Consider the following 22,025-nt stretch of genomic DNA (forward strand, 5'->3'; position numbering starts at 1 on the left):
AATCTTGATTGGCCGATTCATTTATTTAGACCTCAGTTTATACTTCAGTGCATTTAATATTAAGTCCAGTTTGACCATTTGGCTAAAACTGTTTAACCTGTATTGGAATATTGTACATCTGAAAAGAGATGTAAGAACCCATATTTAGTGTTAAGTCTGGTCACCTTGATCGAACTTATATACTTAATCTGTAATCTTCAAGTCTCAGTCCCAGGACATCCCAACAGGAGTTCCTCAAGTTAGTGTGCTAGACTCAGCCATCTTCAAGTACCTCATCGATAACCTTCCCTGCATCACAAAATCAGTGGCAGTGATGTTTGATTGTACAATGTTCAGCAGCACTCAACTCCCTCAAATTGAAACAACTGATTTTCAATTGCAGGAATACCTGGATAATTAGGTTGGGCTGATACATGGCAAGTTAGTGCCTCACAGTGCCACATAATGACTGTCTTCAGTGAGATAATATCCAACTATCATGACCTGATAATCAATGGCATTACCATTGATGAATTGTCCATTATTGACATTTTGACAGTTACTATTGACCAAAATCTGAACTAGACTGGATATTTTTTAATTAGCCTGTTCGGATTTGTTATTACATACCTCCTGGAGCAAGTAAGTTTGAACCAGGGCCTTCTGGTTCAGCAGTACCACAAAAGCCAATTCCATTCAAATACCGAAATGAAAGCAGATTGGAGCTCCGCCCAAAAAAGTCAACTGCATTTCTAGAAAGTGGCACATTAATATCATCTTAAGGTTAATTAGGGATGGACAATAAATGTTGACTTAGCCAATGACATCTACGTCCTGTGAACTAATAGAAATAAAAACACTGGTTAAATGATTAAATGGTGGGTTTAGGACTTAATACTGTAAGAAACCCCTTCATGAACAAATTGTCTGTTCTTAGAATGAAATTTGGGCTGAGTAATGGAGGTACAATTGTATGTCCAGTCAAGATGTAGATAAAAGTGGTGGTGGTGAAAAAATACACTTCCTGTTCAAGACGAGATCAATATGCATACTTCAAGCTAGATAATGATCTGAAAGCTAGTTGATTGGAACTGATATTGACTTGATGTCGCCTAATGTGAACACACGTCTAGGGGCCATTGAATAATGAGCAAGAGTGAAAACCTTGCTCGTTCTCATGCACATTTCTGAAGCCCTTTTAAGTATAAACTAAATGCTACAAACACATTATGAGCAATCTCCTAAGATGGTACTTGTAAAAAGTGGAGAAAAACATTAAAGTTCAAATGATCCAGATAATCCTAATTTGCTTCCTGGGTTTTCATCTAAAGTATGAACTTGTTTGTGGTAAGTTTCTATGATGGTGGCAGCTCCTGGACAGTCTATGGGACTGTTGGATCTGGTTAAAAGTTATTAATTTAAGTCAAAGACTAAACCAGATGTACTGTTCCTTAAAGATTAGTGCAGCATGCCAAATTGTTGGGAAAGTTTGCCCATTGTTCCCCAGTATGCTTAATGATACTCATCACTTCCAACTGCTTTTAAAAAGGTTGCCAATTCTCAGACTTCAGTCTTTGCTGCTTTTGATGGGGCCTTTAAAATGTGATAATGTGCAGTTTGCTGTTAAAAGAAAACAGGTGGCGTTGTTAGTAACGTAGATGCAAACGTTACATTAGAAAGAGCTAGCGATTAACTGAAGAGATCAAACTGTGGCAAATGTATTTTGATGCAGATGAAGGTGAGGCGTTCCTGTTTGAACATTTTTTTTTAAAAAGAGCTTTCTAAGTGGTGAAAACCCAGAAACAATGGTGATTCAAAATTCTGGACAGCTATTACACAGTGAGTAACTTCGTGCATCAAATCATTGGAAGAATGCATTGCCTATGGAAGGTGTACAGCTTATTTACCAAGAGAGAGAAAGCAAATAGAAGTGTGTCTTCGAAGTGTAGAATGCTGAGTGGCAATTTGATAAAGTTAATAATATTAAGGAGAACAGACAGGGTAATGGAAATTATTTTTCCTGGTTGGTGCATCTGGGATTAGGAACAGTTTTTAACAGTTAGAGCCAGAATTTTCTGGAGTGAAGTTTGTGAACACTTCTGTGCAAAATTTGGTAGAAATGCTAGCCAATCATTAACTTTAAATCCGATGTTGATAACCTTTTTGCTAATCAAAGGTATTGAAGGATATGGACAAAAGACTAAATGGATTTGGCTTGCGGATTCAGCAATGATTACTTAAATCCTGTAATAAGGGCTAATTGCAGTGTTAGCATCTGCAGTTCTTTTAGTTTTTATGAATCAGGAACAAAACGAAGTTGTTGGAAAAGCTCAGCAGATCTGGCCACATCTGCAGAGGAAAAAAAAAGTAAAAGTTTTGGGTCTGGTGACCCTTTCTCAGAACACCCTGAGAAAGGGTCACCGGACCCAAAACTTTAACTCTGATTTTATTTTTCTCTACAGATGCTGCCAGACCTGTTGAGCTTTTCCAGCAACTTCTCTAATTACATTGTTATATGTTTTCTTGGTGCTTTCAGATTTCTGTATATAATTTGTAATTCATTTCTATATAGAATTTTAATCCACTTGTTGAACTTGTTCAGATTTTATTCAATTATCGTTTATTTCAAAGCATGAATCTGCTGTGGTCCTTTTCAAATTGACTTGTTCTGTGACCTAATATATTTTTCCTATTTTTTTTGAGATCTCAAAGTGTTGTGGTATTTGCCAAAATGTCTGTTGCTATAATATAAAGTACCTTGTTAATTTTAGGTAAGATGTTGGAAACACCAGGTTCTTTAAATTACATGACCTATTGCACAGATGGAAAATGTTTTAATTAATCTTTTTATGCAGTTATAATTCCTAGATTAATGTAGTTAACCTTATAAAGCAGTGATCCTAAGTTACCTTTTACTAATTTTCATATGTTTTTGGCTAATCTTTCTTCTATGATGTAAATCCTGAAAGACTAAAATAAAAGTGAGATTTCTTTTACTTTCAGTCCAGTGTTTGTTTATTCCTGGATCCTTGCCTCAAGACTTCCAGTTGTGATGTTTTAAAGAAATTTGCTTTTATTTTCCATGAATGCAACTTTCAGATTATAACATCAAAAACGAATGAGCGAGGAACGAGAGTAGGCCCATTTGGCCCCTTGAGCCTGCTCTGGCATTTCATTAGATCATGGCTGATCTGGTTGTAATGTCAAATCCAACTTCTCACCTACTCTGAGAATTTTTCAGTCATGATTAAACAGTTTCACATTTTCCACATTGTAGTCCCATTTGCTAAACCTTTGCTGATTCAGTTAACCAAGAACCAATCTACATCTTTTTGTAGCCTCCTAATATCCTTTTTTGCAATTTGTCTTCTCAAAACTGTCAACCCAAAGCTTATGGCTCTTCATCAAAGTAAATTCTATAAATTATAAACAGTTGAGATTTTTCCCTGCTCAATAATTTTTTATTCATTCTTTGCTTTTCTATATTCTGTCCAGACATCTGTCTTTGCACAATTTTTTTTTTGTGTTCAATACAATCTTTTTAGTCTTTTTACAGAATGATTCTCCCATAAGTCAAAATATCCTCCCCACAACTATCCTATCAAGACCCCTGAATATCTTAAATGATTCAGTCAAGTTGCCTCTTGGAGTTTTGGAGAATAATAGATAAGAATGTAGCCTGTCTAATCTTTCTTCACAACACAGTTCTCTTGTTTTCAGGAATGAGTCTGACAAAGCTTCTCTGAATGCTTCCAACATGTACATTCTTCTGTAAGTAAGGAGATCAATACTATGTGCAGTACTGCAGGATGTAGAGAGGTTATACTTTTAATTTTGTGTCCAATTCCCCTCACAATTAATAACTTGCAATTAGTTTTCATGTTTACTTTGCTGTACCAGCATAGTACCATTTTGTGATTCATAAACTAGGATATCCATCCTCTAACTCAGATCTACACTCTCTCACTACTTATATAATGTACCTCTTTATGCCTCCAGTCAAAATGGACAGTTTCACATTTTAAACATTATAGTCCCATTTGCTGCACCTTTGCAGATTAAGTTAACCAAGAACCAGTCTACATCTTTTTGTAGTCCATTCAGTCACGACTCCATTTTCTCCGTCTTGGCCCAGGAACTTTCTACCTATGTCCGTGACACCACCCACACCCTCCACCTCCTCCAGAACTTCCAATTCCCTGGGCCCCAACACCTCATCTTGACCATGGACATCCAGTCCCTATACACCTGCATTCCCCATACAGATGGCCTAAAGGCTCTCTGCTTCTTTGTCCCACAGACCTGACCAGTCCCCCTCCACTGACACCCTCATCTGCTTAGCCGAACTCATTCTTGCCCTCAACAACTCTGTTTCAATTGCTCCCACTCACTACAGACAGAGTGGGTGGCAGTGGGTATCCGCATGAGCCCAAGCTATGCTTGCTTCTTTGTAGGTTATGTGGAACGATCCCTCTTCCATACCTACACTGGCCCTAAACCCCATCTCTTCCTCCGTTACATTGACAGTACTGGTGCTGCCCTGTGCTCCAACGAGGAGCTTAAACAGTTCATCCACTTCACCAACACCTTCCACCCCAACCTTAAGTTTACCTGGACCATCTCTAACACCTCTCTCTCCTTCCTGGGCGCCTCTGTCTCCATCTCTGGCAACCACCTAGAAACCGATATCCATTTCAAGCTCACCTACTCCCACAGCTACCTAGAATACACCTCCTCCCTCCCACCTTCCTGCAAAAATGCCATCCCCTATTCCCATTTCCTTCGCCTCCACCGCATCTGTTCCTGGGATGAGGCATTCCACGTCTGTATATCTCAGAGGGCCTCGTTTTTCAAGGACCGCAAACCTCCCTTTCAGGAGAACCACTCTTTCCGTGACTCCCTTGTCCACTCCACACTCCCCTCCAGCTTCACCACACCCAGCACTTTTCCCTGCAACCGCAGGAAGTGCTACACCTGCCCCCATCCCAGGCACCAAGAAAACTTTACACATCAAGCACATATTCACCTGCACATCTGATGTGGTATACTGCATCCGCTGTACCCGTTGTGGCCTCCTCTATGTCGGGGAAACCAAGCAGAGGCTTGGGGACCACTTTGCAGAACATCTACGCTCAGTTCACACGGAACAACTACACCTCCCAGCTGCAAGCCATTTCAACTCCCCCTCCCATTCCGCAGACGGCATGCCCATCCTGGGCCTCCTGCAGTGTCACAACGATGCCACCCGAAGGTTGCAGAAACAGCAACTCACATTCTGCTTGAGAACCCTGCAGCCCAATGGTAGCAATGTGGACTTCACAAGCTTCAAAATCTACCCTCCCCCCACCGCATCCCAAAACCAGCCCAGCTCATCCCTGCCTCCCTAACCTTCTCTTCCTCCTACTTATCCCCTCCTCCCACCTCAAACCCCACCCCCATCACCTACCTACCTAAGCTCATCCTGCCTCCTTGACCTGTCCATCCTCCCTGGACTGACCTATCTCCTCCCTAGCTCCGCAAGAAAAATTTTTCTGATGAAGGGTCTAGGCCCAAAACGTCAGCCTTCCTGCTCCTCTGCTGCTTGGCCTGCTGTGTTCATCCAGCTCTACACCTTGTTATCTCAGATTCTCCAGCATCTGCAGTTCCTACTAACCCGTTCACTTAGTTACCTCTTTAAAAAATTAAGGATTTGTCAGACATGACCTACCTATCATAAATGCGTGTTGACACTCGCTGATAAACAGAATTTTTCAAAGTGTTCAACTACCCCATCCTTGATTTTCCTCCAACAATTTCCCCCCACAGTTGTTAGGCTGGCTGGTCTGTAAGTGATAATGGGAACTGCAGATGCTGGAGAATCCAAGAGAATAAAGTGTGAAGCTGGATGAGCACAGCAGGTCAAGCAGCATCTCAGGAGCACAAAAGCTGACATTTCGGGCCTAGACCCTTCGTCAGAGATGGAGATGGGGAGGAGAGTTCTGGAATAAATAGGGAGAGAGGGGGAGGCGGACCGAAGATGGAGAGAAAAGAAGATAGGTGGAGAGGAGAGAATAGGTGGGGAGGTAGGGAGGGGATAGGTCAGCCCATGGAAGATGGACAGGTCAAGGAGGCAGGATGAGGTGGTAGGTAGGAAATGGAGGTGCGGCTTGAGGTGGGAGGAATGGATGGGTGAGAGGAAGAACAGGTTAGGGAAGCGGAGACAGGTTGGGCTGGTTTTGGGATGCAGTGGGGGGAGGAAACGAGCTGGGCTGGTTTAGTGATGCGGTGTGGGGAGGGGAAGAACTGGGCTGGTTTTGGGATGCAGTGGGGGAAGGGGAGATTTTGAAGCTTCATATCTATCCTCTGCCTATCTTCTTTTCTCTCCATCTTCGGTCTGCCTCCCCCTCTCTCCCTATTTATTCCAGAACTTTCTCCCCATCCCCCTCTCTCATGAAGGGTCTAGGTCCAAAACATCAGCTTTTGTGCTCCTGAGATGTTGCTTGGCCTGCTGTGTTCATCCAGCTTCACACTTTGTTATCCTGGTCTGTAAGTCCCTGATTTTCCTCTTTTGATCTTCATTAAAAAGTGATGTGTAATTTTCCGTTGCAGAGGAACAACTCCTGTATCTCGGGAATTCTGAAAGATTACAACTAGATATAGTTTATAGATAAAGTTGACTGAGTTTGTATGCTTCTAACAAAAGGCTTATCAAAAGTTCTAGTTTCAGCTGCTGATTTAATTACTGATGCCCAGCTGCTCTTCCAGTGGAGTTGTTAAAGCTCTGCTGAAGGCTGGGAATTTTAGAATTTTAAAATGCACATTTTGGGTAAATGCTGTCTCCAGACAAAAGTAAATTTTGTATAAAAAGATTAATACTTCGTTGTCCACTGACTGTCAACATTCAGTCCTTGGTTCAGAAATCTCACAAGCTTTCAACACTCTTGTATAACGCCCAAGTTGCAGAACAGCACAAAACGGTCATCCCGAATATCTGATTTGTGGACAGCTTTGTCAAAAATAATGTTGAAGTTTTGGCAAAGACTAGAAGGTGTCCTATGTCTTCCTAAATTATGATGCCAACATGGTTCTGAACAATCATTTGTTTGACATCCAACTTAAAAATCAAAGTAACTGAGTAATCTTACTGCTTATTTCACATTGAAGAATGGCAGTAGCTTGTTGAAGGTGTTGGGTTTTCATAAAATCCTTGCTTGCTGCTCAGAGAGATGTAAAAGCATTTGGGGGAGAAAGAGCAGAAGAGCTGTTTGCAATGTTCTAGCCAATAATTATCCCTCAATCAATTAAAAAAAATAGATTATCTTGTCATTATCTCAGTGCTGTTAGTAGGACTTAGCAATGAATTAATTGGTTGCTGAGTTCCTACGTTACATCAGTGACTATTCGAAAGGATTTAATTGGTTTTAAATTGCTTTGGGATCTCGAGGTTATACAAATATAGGTTTTCTTCTGAAAGAAATTTCAGTTATGCGATATTCTAGGAGGATTTCTGAATATCATGATGGAGCTGCAGAGTTTGCAGTTTCCAACAACACTTACTTTTAAGTTTCCAACTCTTAGCAATTTATACTTTTACAAATTTGGTAGTCCATTTATTTAAGTGTTTGTTCATGTGTTAGGGTTTAAAATCTGAATGCTTAACATTGTGAGTACACATTCGACAATATGAACAAAATTGCACAATTTTGAAAGGTTTACCTGATCATAGCTTAACCTACAGAAATCTTTGAAGATGTCAGAGCAAGTGTCAATGAAATATTGATATTAGGAATATAGTCATTGTGTACAAAAGCAAGAAAATATGCTAAAACATTATAAATTGCTTGTTTGGCCTCACGAGGAGCATTGTGTCCTATTTTAAACTTCAAAAAGATATCAAGGCCTTGAAGAGGCAAAGGCGATTTATTAGAATGGTGAAATAAAAACAGGAAATGTAGGAAATTCTCAGCTGATTATTGTAGATGAGACTTGGCGCAAGCTTTGTTTTCATAGAACATAGAACATTACAGCACAGTACAGGCCCTTCAGCCTTCGATGTTGTACCGACCTATCGTACCGATCTGAAGCCCATCTAACCTACACTATTCCATGTACGTCCATATGCTTGTCCAATGATGACTTAAATGTACTTAAAGTTGATGAATCTACTACCGTTGCAGGCAAAGCGTTCCATTCCCTTACTACTCTGAGTAAAGAAACTACCTCTGACATCTGTCCTATATCTTTCACCCCTCAATTTAAAGCTATGCCCCCTCGTGCTCGCTGTCACTATCCTAGGAAAAAGTCTCTCCCTATCCACCCCATCTAACCTTCGGATTATTTTATATATCTCAATTAAGTCACCTCTCAACCTTCTCTCTAATGAAAACAGCCTCAAGTCCCTCAGCCTTTCCTCATAAGACCTTCCCTCCATACCAGGCAACATCCTAGTAAATCTCCTCTGCACCCTTTCCAAAGCTTCCACATCCTTCTTATAATGCGGTGACCAGAACTGTACGCAATACTCCAAGTGCGGCCGCACCGGAGCTTTGTACAGCTGCAGCATAAACTCTTGGTTCCAGAACTCGATCCCTCTATTAATAAAAGCGAAAACACTGTATGCCTTCTTAACAGCCCTGTCAACCTGTGTGGCAACTTTCAAGGATCTGTGTACATGGACACCGAGATATCTCTGCTCATCTACACTACCAAGAATCTTACCGTTAACCCAGTACTTTGCCTTCTGGTTACTCTTACCAAAGTGCATCACCTCACGCTTGTCTGCATTAAACTCCATTTGCCACCTCTCTGCCCAGCTTTGCGGCTTATCTGTGTCTCTCTGCAACCTACGGCATCCTTCGTCACTATCCACAACTCCACCGACCTTAGTGTTGTGAGCAAATTTACTAACCCATCCTTCTACGCCCTCATCCAGGTCATTTACAAAAATGACAAACAGCAGTGGACCCAACACCGACCCTTGTGGTACACCACTAGTAACTGGTCTCCAGGATGAACATTTCCCATCAACCACCACCCTCTGTCTGCTTTCAGTAAGCCAATTTCCGATCCAAACTGCTATAACTCCCACAATCCCATTCCTCTGCATTTTGTACAATAGCCTACTGTGGGGAACCTTATCGAATGCCTTGCTTAAATCCATATATACCACATCAACCGGTTTACTCTCATCTACCTGTTTGGTCACCTTCTCAAAGAACTCAATAAGGTTTGTGAGGCACGACCTACCTTTCACAAAACCGTGCTGACTATCCCTAATCAATTTATTCTTTTCTAGATGATTATAAATCCTATCCCTTAACCTTTTCCAACACTTTACCAACAACTGAGGTAAGGCTCACTGGTCTATAATTACCAGGGTTGTCTCTACTCCCCTTCTCGAACAGGGCAACCACATTTGCTATCCTCCAGTCGTCTTTCCTCTCCATAAATCTGCCAGCTCTGATGAGTATTTCAGCACTTTGTTTTTATTTCAAGTCTCAGCATCTACAGTACTTTTGCTGTGACTTTAGCTACTAAGGCTGTATGTAAACTTTTCATTTTCCTCGCTAAATCTGATGTGTCTGTGCCTCAATTTCCTCCAGAATGACCAATTTTGAGTGACAGGAAATGAGGGACTCTTCATAGGAAGGGGATGATACATCTACTTTTATTTGTGTGGAGTGAAGGGAGAGATTATGGTGTATGTGCTGTCCCCGTCGCCTTCTGTCTTGCTGCATCTTGGAGTAGGTAGATCCCTGTATTGTTGGAGCTTCCTCTCTTGGGAAAGCTGGACACCTCTGCAGGATTGATGGTGAACTTCTTTGTTACAGAATGTTTCTCTGCCCATCCGGCTTAGGATTGCCGTTTCTAGAAGCCACTTGGGGCACAGATTCTTACCTTAAGTGCTGCCTGCCACTTGAATAAAAGTAAAGTCTGACACCTCAGGTCTGATAGTACTATTCCTCCATGCTTATTTTAGCACTGGTCCAATCCCAGGCAGGAATGGGGTACATTGTAGCAGAATCTGTATAATAAACATCAAAGGTTCCAGAAGCATAACTGCACAAGAAATAGAGAAATCCTGGACAAATGGCATCTTGTAAGGAAATGTTGTGAATAATAAAAAGCAGTGCAATCAGATTATAATTAGAACCTGAGAGCAATCTTCCATTCTTGGAAGTGACAGTGTTGGTGTTGGTGTTGTATGTTTCCTGAAAACATTTGTGTTAATGTTGTGTCTTTCTTGAACTTATCTGCCTAAAATAGAGAGGGTTGATCACTGTGCTTTCTTCCTTTAAGACACTCATCAAAACTCACCTCTTTCGTTACCCTAATAGCTCCTGAAATTACTTGAGTATCACCTTTTGTTTGATATTACTTGTGGTGCCTTGAAATTAACAACATCAAGTTGTTAATGTCATCAAGCAAAGCTAAACTTGAATGTAAGGATTGAATGCAATGCCGCCAGATGTAAATCAATACAAGTAACCAAGTATCCAAACTTTTTATATCGTAAAAAGACTTCCTTGAAATTTCCCAAAACTGTTATCACCTGATGAATTATTTTAAAATTGTAGTTACTGTTCTGCAAGCATCCCCAAGCAGCAAGATCCTTTAAACAACAGAGTTTATATGAGGAGGTAAACTGTCCATCACCATCGTCACTGTAGCGGTTAACAGAGTTGACTCCGCCGCACCGTCCACCTCTCGTGCACCTCTACCATCATCCAGTTGGTTTGAATGCTCTAGAACGGTTCCAAAGATGCCCAAACCTTTGCAGACAATTTTCCTCATCCCTGTCCTCCATGATTATCGTCTGTTTTGTGAGATTGCCTTCTCGTCTCTGAACAGCGGGAAACAATCTGTGTTTCCCTTGTCTCCTACTTTAAGAGCCTTGTATTGTTTATGAGATCACCAGTCATTATTCTAGAGTCTAGAGAGGACAGTCTCCAGTGTGCTCAGTAGTTCATCATCGAGCAACCCAGTCTTCGCAGGAACCAATTTTGTTGACCCTTGAAAATGAAGGCCCTAACTACATACAGTACTATAGGTATGGTCTCTTCATGTCCTATGCATTTGTAACAAAGCTTTCATATTTTTATGTTGAGTCCCAGGCTGATTTTGAAGTTTGAGCATAAGTATAAGAAATTAAGGAATTCTCCACATACTATGTTTCAAAAATTGAGTATAACATTAATTGTTTGAAGATTATGTCCTAAACATTTTATAAACACATGATATAATAATTTATACCACTTGATGTTAAAGGATTTATTTGTGGAAGTAGTTCCATATTGTTTCACCAGGATTATGACACCTTGAAGTGTTTAGGCAAATAAACCTAAATTTTGAATTTTACTTTCTACTTGGATTTAGCTTCACTGACCACTCCTCCCATCCCCAATGTATCTTTACCTGCCTAGGATCTAAATAAGGAATAGTGAAACCTGACAAGCACATGGAGAGGCCTTGCTGTCATATGTCATCATACTGGAGTGTACTGCGTGTCACCATGTGATTCTCCAATAGATGGATTGAATACAGACGCTGTCAAACTGAGACTCAGGATATAAACATAGAGCAGGTAAATTAATGGTATTCTCTATAAAGGGGTGATTGCTGTAAATTTTGCTATCTTGCACAATGTGCTATCAAGAATAATGAACTAATATAGCATCTGAACTATGTTTCTTCACATATTTACCCCAGTTATGTGACAAGCCGCTGTAATAGTTGGGCACTTCTGTCACATACAGGTTGTGAATCGGCCTTTGAGATAAACACCAGTAAGAAGTGTTGTTCAGAATTCATTGTTGAATTCCCTCCCAAAACCCCTCCATTTTTCTAACTCTTTCCTTGTTCCTTCTTTAAGCTGTGCCTTAGAACCTGCCTCTTTATCCTAGCTTTTGTTGTCAAGCATCTCCTTATATGGATTAGTCTCAAATGCTATCACTTTGCTGGGAAGTGCCTTGAGATGTTTCTTCTATAAAACAAGATGTTTTGAAGATGCATTTAAATAAGATTTGTTCACAAAATCTGTGCTTGCCTTAATAGATCAGCAGCCATTCTTTGTCAGATACTGTAAAGTTCCTACAGTATATATTGTCTGTAACTTGTATCCAAATTAGCATATTCAAACCAACTTTATTTCAGTTGAACCTATCTCAGATTTCCTGCTAAATATTACCCAGATGTTGCCAGTTCTCTGCTCTAAGTTCCCTTTCCAGATAGACTGGCATTGTATTAAGTGTTTTCAGAACTGAAGTTTCTGCTCTGTCCTGAAGTGCCAGACTGAAATGTAAATACCCTTCATTTTGGGTAAATATAAAGAAGTATACACACATTAAACCTGGCAACAACTGATTTTTTTGTCTTGTACATGCCTTCTAACAAATACTGAGTAGTGGTATCAACATGATGCAGGCAAAATTATTTCTTGAACTCACAGCTTGGTCTGCATCCATAACCTCGGAAGGCAGAATGTGTGCTATAGAACAAGAACTGGTGGAATGGTGGCTGAAATCGCAGGTACTTCAACTGAAAGAAATTTGAAAGTAATACAACTGATTCATGTGTGGAACTTTATACTAAATTGGGAAGACGGAAAAGGCTGGCCTGCTGGTAACATCGCAGAAATGTAGAGGCCCAGACTTATACTTTTGGACTAAAGGTTCAAATCCTGCTAAGGCAGGTGGTAAAATTTATTGGGGTGGCTCAGTGGTTAGCCCTGCTGCTTCACTGTGCCAAGGACTGGCGTTCAAGTCCAGTTTTGGGTGACCGAAGTTTGTGCATTCTCCCTGGGTCACTGTTGGTTTCTGGTGGGTGGTCTGAATTCCTGCCACAGTCCAAAGATATGCAGGTTATGTGGATTGGCCGTGCTAAATTACCTCGCAGGGTCCAGGGATGTGCACTCTAGGTGGTTAGCCATGGTAATGTGGGAATAGACTAGGAATCTGGGTCTAGATGGGACGCTGTTTGGAGGGTTCGTGCAGACTTGATGTGCAAATGGCCTCTTTACGCATTAGAGGAATTCTGTGATAAATGCAACAGTAATTATGACTGCAGGGTATACTGTGCAATGCTGTTTATGGTTCCAGCATTGTGTTTGTGACGCACAATTTCTTAGACGATCACCCACAATTTTCATCTCACAGCAATGATATTTTTAATCAGTCTGATCAGACATGGAGCGGGTGGAACATGGCCCAGATCTTCTGGCCTTGAGATAGGGACACCACCACTGTGCCACCATTCTCCTATCGGTAACATCTATTCATGCAACATTTTGAGTTTCTTCTGGAGAATAATTCGAGTGGTGAGGAGATTGATTGATTAATTTAGTTGTTTAATCCCGTGTCATCTGAATTTGACTCATTCAATGTTCCCATTGCTCCCAACCTTCATGAATTTAAACTAAATTAGAAATCTGCTCACATCATCCTTCCAGTGGGTTCTGCTCAACTATCCTACCAGTGCTATTTGAGCCGAGAAATCCCCCTCAAAACTCTGTTACTCTTCCTCACAATATACTCAGTACCTACCTCATCAATTTTAAATGAGTTGTCCGTAACAAGTTTGTGGATTGGGGTTGAATTTTACCTGATAAAGCTATTTAGAACGTTTTATTGTGATAAATGCTGAATTTACCATAAATCTCCCCCCATCTCCAATCCTAAGTAGAATTTTGGTTAGGTTTTATATCTATAGCTTGCCTGTTTGCAACCTGTCCTTATTGGCATTAGTTGGGTGGAATCATTTAAAGGCACTTCAAAAGTATTTTTTGCTTTCTTTTTAAGAATTGTAAGTTTACATTAAGGTTTATGAAGTGGAAACATCTATTTGATGAGTGCTGAGGGATTAGAAACCCCAGCTGGATTGCTGAGTCAACTGAATCAACTCGTGATTGGTTTGATCATGTGTGCATTCTAAATATTTATTTCAATTTTCCATGCAAAGCTAATGGTTAGCAACTTTAAAGGAAGTAAGACTGGAAACTTTGAATGAGACAGTATAAAGGCCCTTTAATTATGTTACTTTTAATAAGTAATAACTAACTGTAAGCATTTAATAGTGTTGGTACATAGAACATAACAGCGCAGTACAGGCCCTTCAGCCCTTGGTGTTGTGCCAAACTTGTGAAACCAATCTGAAGCCCATTTAACCTACACTATTCCGTTACCATCCATATGTTTATCCAGTGACCATTTAAATGCCCTTAAATTTGGCGAGTTTACGACTGTTGCAGGCAGGACTCCTCTCAAAAGCAAAATTATAATCTGTCCTGGCTTCCAAAAAAAACTATTTAACGGATTGATAAGTAACAAATTCCAGTACAGTATTGGCTATGGCTCTGATTACCTAAGAGATTGAGAACATTTTGAAGATGGAATCGATGTAACACACATTAATAGTTTGAAAAGCCCTAGTATCCTTCGGTGTTTCGACCATTGAACTTGCTGTTTATTTTCTACAGCTTGCAGCTACCCACAAATGTTGAAATAATCTATGTATGTAATGTGAAATGTAAGAGGAACAATTTGCAGGATATGCAGAATGCTGCTATTCAGAATGTTGTGAATGAATTGAAATAAAAGCTGTGCTTATTTACTTGTATTACCAAGGCTGATTCATGTGATTTTTTTAAAAAAAAAATTGGAACAAACAATTGAGTAGTTTTGAGTATCAAGTTATACTGAAACTCAATGAAAACCACTTCAGTACAAGATTGAGCCATTTTTGTACCATGCTGTTAATATCATAGTGTGATATAATTAATTAGATCAAAGTTCTGATTCTGACTTGCATGTAAATTCCAATTGCAGGGGCTGTGTTCCTGTTGTTTGTTCATTGGATTTGCTACATAATTAATGTTAATGTATGGGTTCATCCTTGAGAAGATGAGGGTGATAGGGTATACCCATAAAGTGCTGCATTGCTTGTAGTGGTACGTTTCCACTATTTTATTTGGAATTTCCAGAATTTTGGCCAGTGACTGCAGATGGCTGTTTCAGATGGTGTGTGACTGGGAATGCAATTTTGAGCTTCTGGTGTTTTTGTGTTGTTCTTGTCATTTTCAGTGGTAGAGGTTACAGTGCAGTAGGTTCTGTTAACTGAAGTTGAGAGATTTCTGTCGTTATAGATTATTCAGATCTGATAACTTAAAGGCCAACAATATTCAACAAAAGTTACTCATATTGGTTCTTACTTAAGAAATGATTGCTGACATCAATCTTCTTTGGATAACATGGTTTTTCAAAAAAAAAATATCAAAAAAAAGTATCAAACTCCTCTAGAGTTTGCATTTTTTTGTTCTAGTAAAGTGTGCAATACTTCAAAAGCTGAAATCACAAAAGTCCCAGCTCTTGCTGGGTGGAAAAGCTCTTTTCCGTGTGAAAATCATAGAGATTTGTAGTGAGGATTTATCCCACAGTTTTTGAATCACTGCAAGTTACTAGCTGATTTATAATGATTAAATTAATGAATACAACCTCTTGCTGCTTGATTTTCAAGAAGTTGCTGAATTTTAACATTACTTGTCTATAAACCTCATGACAGAAAGCTACATCTAGTAAGTAACTAATCATGTAACTAGTCTTTTAATGATGCAGTGAACTTCACTTGCATAGAAATTAAACTGTTAGAAATGCAAACTCTTTCCTTTGCATTTTAAATTGTTGATTTTCAAAGTGCCAAATGTTAACTTATTTTTGCACTTTTCCCTTGTAACTCTTTTCTCTCTTTATTTCATCTGTCTTTCTGTTGAGTTGGCATTGTATTAGCTCATTGTAAATCAGCTCTTCGGCCCTCCCTCTATTTATTTTGTCATTAATTGCATTGGCTAAAGAGATAAACTGTTGGTCCCACAAATCACCAACTTCCTTGGTACACTGTTGCCCTTGTTGTGCTGTTGTCAGCTTGTACTTCCAAAAGGGTGCATGAACTACTCTAATAAATGGACAAATGGGAGTTGCCCAGCTCCAGCCAATATTGTTTTGATGATTCATATCAAATGTAATTATGTAATTTATTGACCAAAAGATAGAACAGGAGCATTTGTTTGATTTTTTTTTTTTTGTTTTCTTTTTCTTGTTTACGGTGTGATTTTTTAAAAAAAAAGATTTAATATGTCCTCTTAAAGTTTTGGTCAGTGTCTGTCTGTGTCAGCATACTGACTGCTTGCTAAACGTTAGCAGGAAGTTATAGAATGTGATGTTGTGCACTTTTGCAAAATACCAGTTACGTAAGTGTTAATGTCAGATCTGTTTGGGCACAGATGAAAATATGAGAAGCTCACTGGAGTTGAGCGCTTTTTGCAACTGTCAAATTCTTAAGTATGGAGAGATTTTTCCTCATTTACCAAGGCATTAGCTGACATAATAAGTAATTACTGTCATCTTCATAACCTCTAGCAATGCTGCCATTTAACCATCCAAAGAGGTGGAAATGAAACTTAGTCTTTTGTCCTTTTCTCTGTTTTATGCCATTCAAACACTTGACTTGCCCTAACAGTGATCGCAGGAAAATCTCAGGTCTGGCAGCATGTGTGGAGAGAAAGTAGACTTGGGGTGGTACGGTGGCTCAGGTGGTTAGCACTGCAGCCTCACAGCACCCAGGGACCCACGTTCTCTTCCAGCCTTGGCCAACTGTCTGTGCGGAGTTTGCACATTCTCCCTGTGCTTGCATGGGTTTTCTCCGGGTGCTCTGGTTTTCTCCCACAGCCCAGCCGGCTGGGTGGATTGGCCATGCTAAATTGCCCGTAGTGTTCAGGGGTGTGTGGGTTGTAGGGGGATGGGTCTGGGTGGGATGCTCTAAGGAGTGGTGCGGACTTGTTGGTCCGAAGACCCTGTTTCCACACTGTAGGGAATCTATTCTAATCTAATCTAATTAACATTTTAGGTCCATTGACCCTTTGGAACTGATTCTAGCAAGGTGAAGTTTGTCATTACATTATGAAGTTTGGAGGGAGGTGCTGGTGTGGGGGGTGCAGTTGAAGGTGGCAAAGGGTAAATGTTACACGGAGCCTGGAGTGAGAGAACAACAGTTGGACTGGCAAAGAAACTGGTATTAGTCAATCTGGGAGAATCAGTAGCTGATAATGGATTGATTGTGGTAGCAATTCGTATGATGACAAGACCTGGTGTTTGGGGGTTGGGTAAAGACATGAGAGAAGGTGCTCAGGCCCTAAAATTATTGAACTCCATATTGAGTCCTGAAGGCTGCAGTGTCCCCAAGTGGAAAATGAGATGCTGTTCTTCTGGCTTGAGCTGAACTTTGGAGCACTTTAGTGAGCCTGCAATGGTGATGTTGGCGAGGGAACATGGTGGTGTGTTCAAGTTACAAGCAACAGGAAGCTCAGGGTCATTTTTTTGTGGACACAACGTAGGTGTTCTCCGAAATGGCCTCTAGTCTGCATTTTGTCACCCCAATGTAGAATAAACCACAGTGTGAGCAGTGAATAAAAGTAAAATGGATTGAATGAAGTACAGGCAAATCTCGGCTTCACCTGGAACATAGGTCTGGAACCTTGAATAGTGGGGAGGGAGGAAGTAAACAAGCAGGTGTTAAACTTATGTATTTGCAAAGGAAGGTGCTGAGTGAATCTAGGGAGGTGTTGGGAGTGGAGGAGGATGGACTAAGGTGTCCCGGAGGGAATGATTCCTGTGGAACGCTGACAAGGGAGGGGAAAGGTAGGTGTCTGGTTGTGGTATCCCACTTGAGGTGGCGGAAATGTCAGCCAATAATCTTTGAAAGTGGTTATTGGAGAGGTGGTAAGTGAGGACTGGGGGACCCTATCAGTATTTTGTGAGGGAAGGGAGGTAGTGAGGACAGAAGTGTTAAAGAAGGCCTTGTCAACAAAGGTGGGGGAAGAACCCTCAGTTGAGGAAGAAGGTGGATGTTTCAGGGCCCCCCTTGTAGAAACTGGTCTCATCAGTACAGAAATGCTGAAGGTTGAGAAACTGGGAGATTGGAATAGTCTTTACAGGAAGCAGTGTGTGAAGATATATAGTCCGGGTAACTGTGAGAGTTGGTGGGTTTGTAGTGGATATTGGTAGCCAGGCTATACCCAGAAATGGAAATGGATGTTGAGGAAGGGAGGAGCTGAGTTGAAGCTAGGGTAGGGTGGAGGGAGATGGCCACAAAAGGGATGGGCATAACTGGGGGCTGTGCTGGTGGCAATGGCCACACTTTTGACCTGAAGAAAGTTTGAGGAGTTTAAGAAAAACTTAGTCAGTGTGAGGATTTTCCAGGCCAGGTGGAGGAGAAGGGTTGTGGTGGTTGGGGCTTTCAGCTCAGGCCTTTCTTTCCCAAGAAGAAATGGAGAGCCCTGATGTAAAGCATTAGAAGGATCACAGATGTAAGTTGGAAATGATGGGGGAAAAATTCGATCGAAGCCAAAAAGATCACTTCTGAGGCATGTGCAGACAGAAACTGTGTGTCTGCCTGGCAGTCCTATTGTGGATCCTTGGTAGGAGATAGGAGCAGGCTGTGTGGGGTTAGGGATTGGCGTTGTTGGTGTGCCTACAGAATATGGACTGCAGCAGTTCAAGAGGATAGCTTACCACCATGTCCCAAGAATGAAGAATAAAACTCCCTTAACTTTAATAATTAAATGTTCAAGTGTAGCTTAGGTCAGTATAGTGTAATAAATATTTGTAATTTATTCTCAACAACAGCTTGTACTAGATATATTAAAGTTGAATAAGTTCCATTTACTGATTTTGATTTCAAACAAAAATCCAAGTACTTCTGAATGAAATTGTGGACATTGTTTCCTTGGGTAATTGTTTTTGTGTGTGTTTTGAGATAATGCTTTTTGACGTTGGAGCTGTGATACTTGGATTCAATTATGCTAGTGTATTCATTAGTTCTCGTTAAACATATTGAAAGTTACACATTGAGTTATGTGATTGGGTGAAATGACTTAAAATCATAGAATTTCTACAGTGTGGAATGTGAGATGACTAGTTTAAGGAAAGCTAAATGTTTTACTGCAAAACTTTTGTTAATGATAGCATAGTATATTTTGCTAATTTGAAAAATACTTCAAGATGAGATCTGTTACATCATAAATTTCACTTAAATTGAAGCAAAATGCTGTACAGCGCAAGTTCATCTCATTTCACACCAGTCTTAGGAATTAATGTAAATCCATAGTTGGAGCTGAACTTGTTTCTGTACTGCTTTAACTTGTGAAGTCAAAGTATTTTGTGTTGATGCTACAATTATATTATTATTACAGCCTATAGAAGTGGCATTTCAGAAATGCATTTTATTCTGTGTGAACATTGTCTATATATCCATAGCAGTGTTAAATGGTTTCAAACAACTCTATGAACTTCAACCTTATCGTGAGCCTTTTATTTTCACAGTTCCTCTTCCATGGTTGTGCAGTTTGAAACATCATTGCAACTAGAATACTGAACTTTGAAGCAAAAGGAATCATGGCAAGCAGAGGAGCTTCTAGACCAAATGGTCCTGGCCAGACAAAAATCTGTCAATTCAAGCTGGTTCTATTAGGAGATATGGCGGTGGGAAAATCAAGTTTAGTCCTGCGTTTTGTCAAAGGCCAGTTTGATGAATTCCAAGAGACAACAATTGGTGGTAAGTGTTCTTTTTAAATTGTACAGCTTTTAGCATCTGTCAGTTACACCTTTGGTCTTTGCAAAGCATATTACATTCTGACCAGATCTGAGGCTAGGAGAACCAGGTAGAAACATCTTAAACTGTGCTTCTCCTTCTAAAAATCAAAAGGATGGACGTGTAAGTGTATGGATAGATTGACAAGTGCAACATTTAGGTATAACTGAGAAATACACCTTTATAATTTTAGACCAATGTGATAATCTTTTGTAGTTTTGGTATGGGTTTGTTAATGTTTATAAAGAACTTAAAAGCATAAATTGCATGGATAAGGTGGTCTTGCCCATGAAACTTGGCCTATCCAAATATGATGCCGCAATGTATACCATGAATCCCTCTAATCCCACTCTTAAATTCTCTTGGTCAGTTTCAAAAGTGTAGCATGAGCAAAGATTATCACCGTTGGATTAATCGGTCACAGCCTTCAACTTTGCATTTCAGGAGTTGTTTACTTTCACAATGTATAAATATTAACTTCAAATAAATCAAAAAATAGTGATTAGATTACTCCAAGTGTTAGGTTTAAAATATCGGCAAATTAAAAGAATAGTGTGTCTGAGGACGGTAGGGACCAGTTGCTGATTTGATTAGTATGATCATAACTGTTTCTTTCACGATAGTCAAGGATAAGGGTAGGTACATACGGTAGAGTAAAGTTTACAATTGGGGAAAGGGTAATTACGATTCAGTTAGGCAAGAACTGGGTAGCATAAATTGGGAATAGATGCTGTCAGGGAAGAGCACCACAGAAATGGAATTTGTTTATTTTGTTTGTTTGTTGAAGGAATGTATACTGCATGTGCTCGATATGTTTGTCCCTAGCAGGCGGAGAAGATGAGGTTGAGTGAGGGAGCTATGGTTTTCGAGAGAGGTCGAACGACTGGTTAAGAAGAAGAAGGAGGCTTATGTAAGGTTTAGGAAAAGAGGAATGGAAAAGGTTCTGGACGGATACAAGTTAGCCAATAAGGAGCTGAAGAAAGGGCTTAGGAGAGCTATAAAGGGGCATGACAAAACCTTGGCGGATAGGATCAAGGAAAATTCCAAGGCTTTTTGCACATGTGCAGAACAAGAGAATGACTAGAGAAAAGATAGGGCTGATCAAGGATTGTAAAGGGAATTTGTGCACAGAGCCTAAAGAGATAGGAGAGGTCCTCAATGAATACTTTTCTTCAGTATTCACAACTGAGAGAGACCTAGTTGTAGAGGAGGACATTGTGAAACAGGCAGGTAGGCTGGATAAGGTCGACGTTAGTAAAGAGGTTGAAGATAGATAAGTCCCCGGGCCTGATGGGATTTATCCAAGGATTCTATGCGAAGCAAGGAATGAGATCGCAGGGCCTTTGGTGATGATCTTTTTGTCCTAACTGTCCACAAGCATCATGCTGGAAGATTGGAAAAGGCCAACGTCATTCCCTTGTTCAAAAAAAGGGAACAGGGATAACCCTGGAAATTACAGGCCAGTTAGTCTTATGTCACTGGTGGGCAAATTATTGGAAAGGGCTCTGAGAGACAGGATTTATGATCACTTGGAAAGGCACAGTTTGATTTGTGACAGCATGGATTTGTGAGGATAGAACATGCCTCACAAACCTTATTGAATTTTTTGAAGAGGTGACCAAATACGTGGATGAAGGTGGAGCAGTGTGTGTAGTATACATGGATTTAATTAAGACGTTTGATAAGGTTCCTCATGGTAGGCTCATGCCAGAAGGTTAGGAGGCGTGGGATGGGGGAAATGTGGCAGATTGGATTCAGAATTGGCTGACCCTTAGAAGACAAAGGGTGGTAGTGGACGGAAAATATTCACCTTGGTGCTCAGTTACGGGCAGTGAACCAGAAGGATCTGTTCTGGGTCCTCTTCTATTTGTGATTTTTCTAAGTGTTTTGGATGAAGGAGTGGAAGGGTGGGTTAGCAAGTTCGTGGATGATACAAAGATAGGTCACTTTGTGGACAGTGTGGAGGGCTGTTCTAGCTTACAAAGGGACATTGACAGAATGCAGAGCTGGGCTGAGAAGTGGCAGATGGACTTTGACCTTGAAAAATGTGAGGTGATTAATTTTGGAAGGACAAACTTGAAAGCAGAATACAGGGTTAACGGAAAGATTCTTGGCAGTGTGGAAGAACAGAGGGATCTTGGGGTTCATGCTGACAGTTCTCTGAGAGCTGCCACCCAGTTGGATAGAGTTGTTAAGGCGTTTGGTGTGTTAGCTTTCATTTAAGAGAGGGATTGAGTTCAAGAGCAGTGAAGTTATGCTCCAGCTATACAGAACTCTGGTTAGGCCACATCTGGAGTATTGTGTCCGGTTCCAGTTGCCTCATTGGTTGACCTCATGAGGAAGCATTGGAAAAGGTGGAGGAGATTTACCAGGATGTTGCCTGGAATGGAAGGAAGGTCTTCCGAGGAAAGGTTGAGTGTGCTAGGGGT

General features: G+C 40.5%; 1 protein-coding gene across 4 annotated transcripts in view; it reads left to right on the forward strand.

The window, feature by feature from the left end:
- rab5b (RAB5B, member RAS oncogene family) overlaps window positions 1-22,025 on the forward strand; it is a 48,449-nt gene that overhangs the window by 6,051 nt on the left and 20,373 nt on the right. For 2 of the 4 annotated variants that reach the window (XM_048533887.2, XM_059647139.1), the window contains exons 2-3: window positions 11,382-11,542; window positions 19,329-19,560. In XM_048533887.2, coding sequence (XP_048389844.1) covers window positions 19,401-19,560 — 160 coding nt within the window. In that variant the 5' untranslated portion in view covers window positions 11,382-11,542; window positions 19,329-19,400. The remainder of the gene's footprint in view (window positions 1-11,381; window positions 11,543-19,328; window positions 19,561-22,025) is intronic. The other 2 variants (XM_048533885.2, XM_048533889.2) reach the window with 1 other exon arrangement.

Source organism: Stegostoma tigrinum, chromosome 7, assembly GCF_030684315.1.
Source record: "Stegostoma tigrinum isolate sSteTig4 chromosome 7, sSteTig4.hap1, whole genome shotgun sequence".
Classification (NCBI taxonomy): Eukaryota; Metazoa; Chordata; class Chondrichthyes; order Orectolobiformes; family Stegostomatidae; genus Stegostoma; species Stegostoma tigrinum.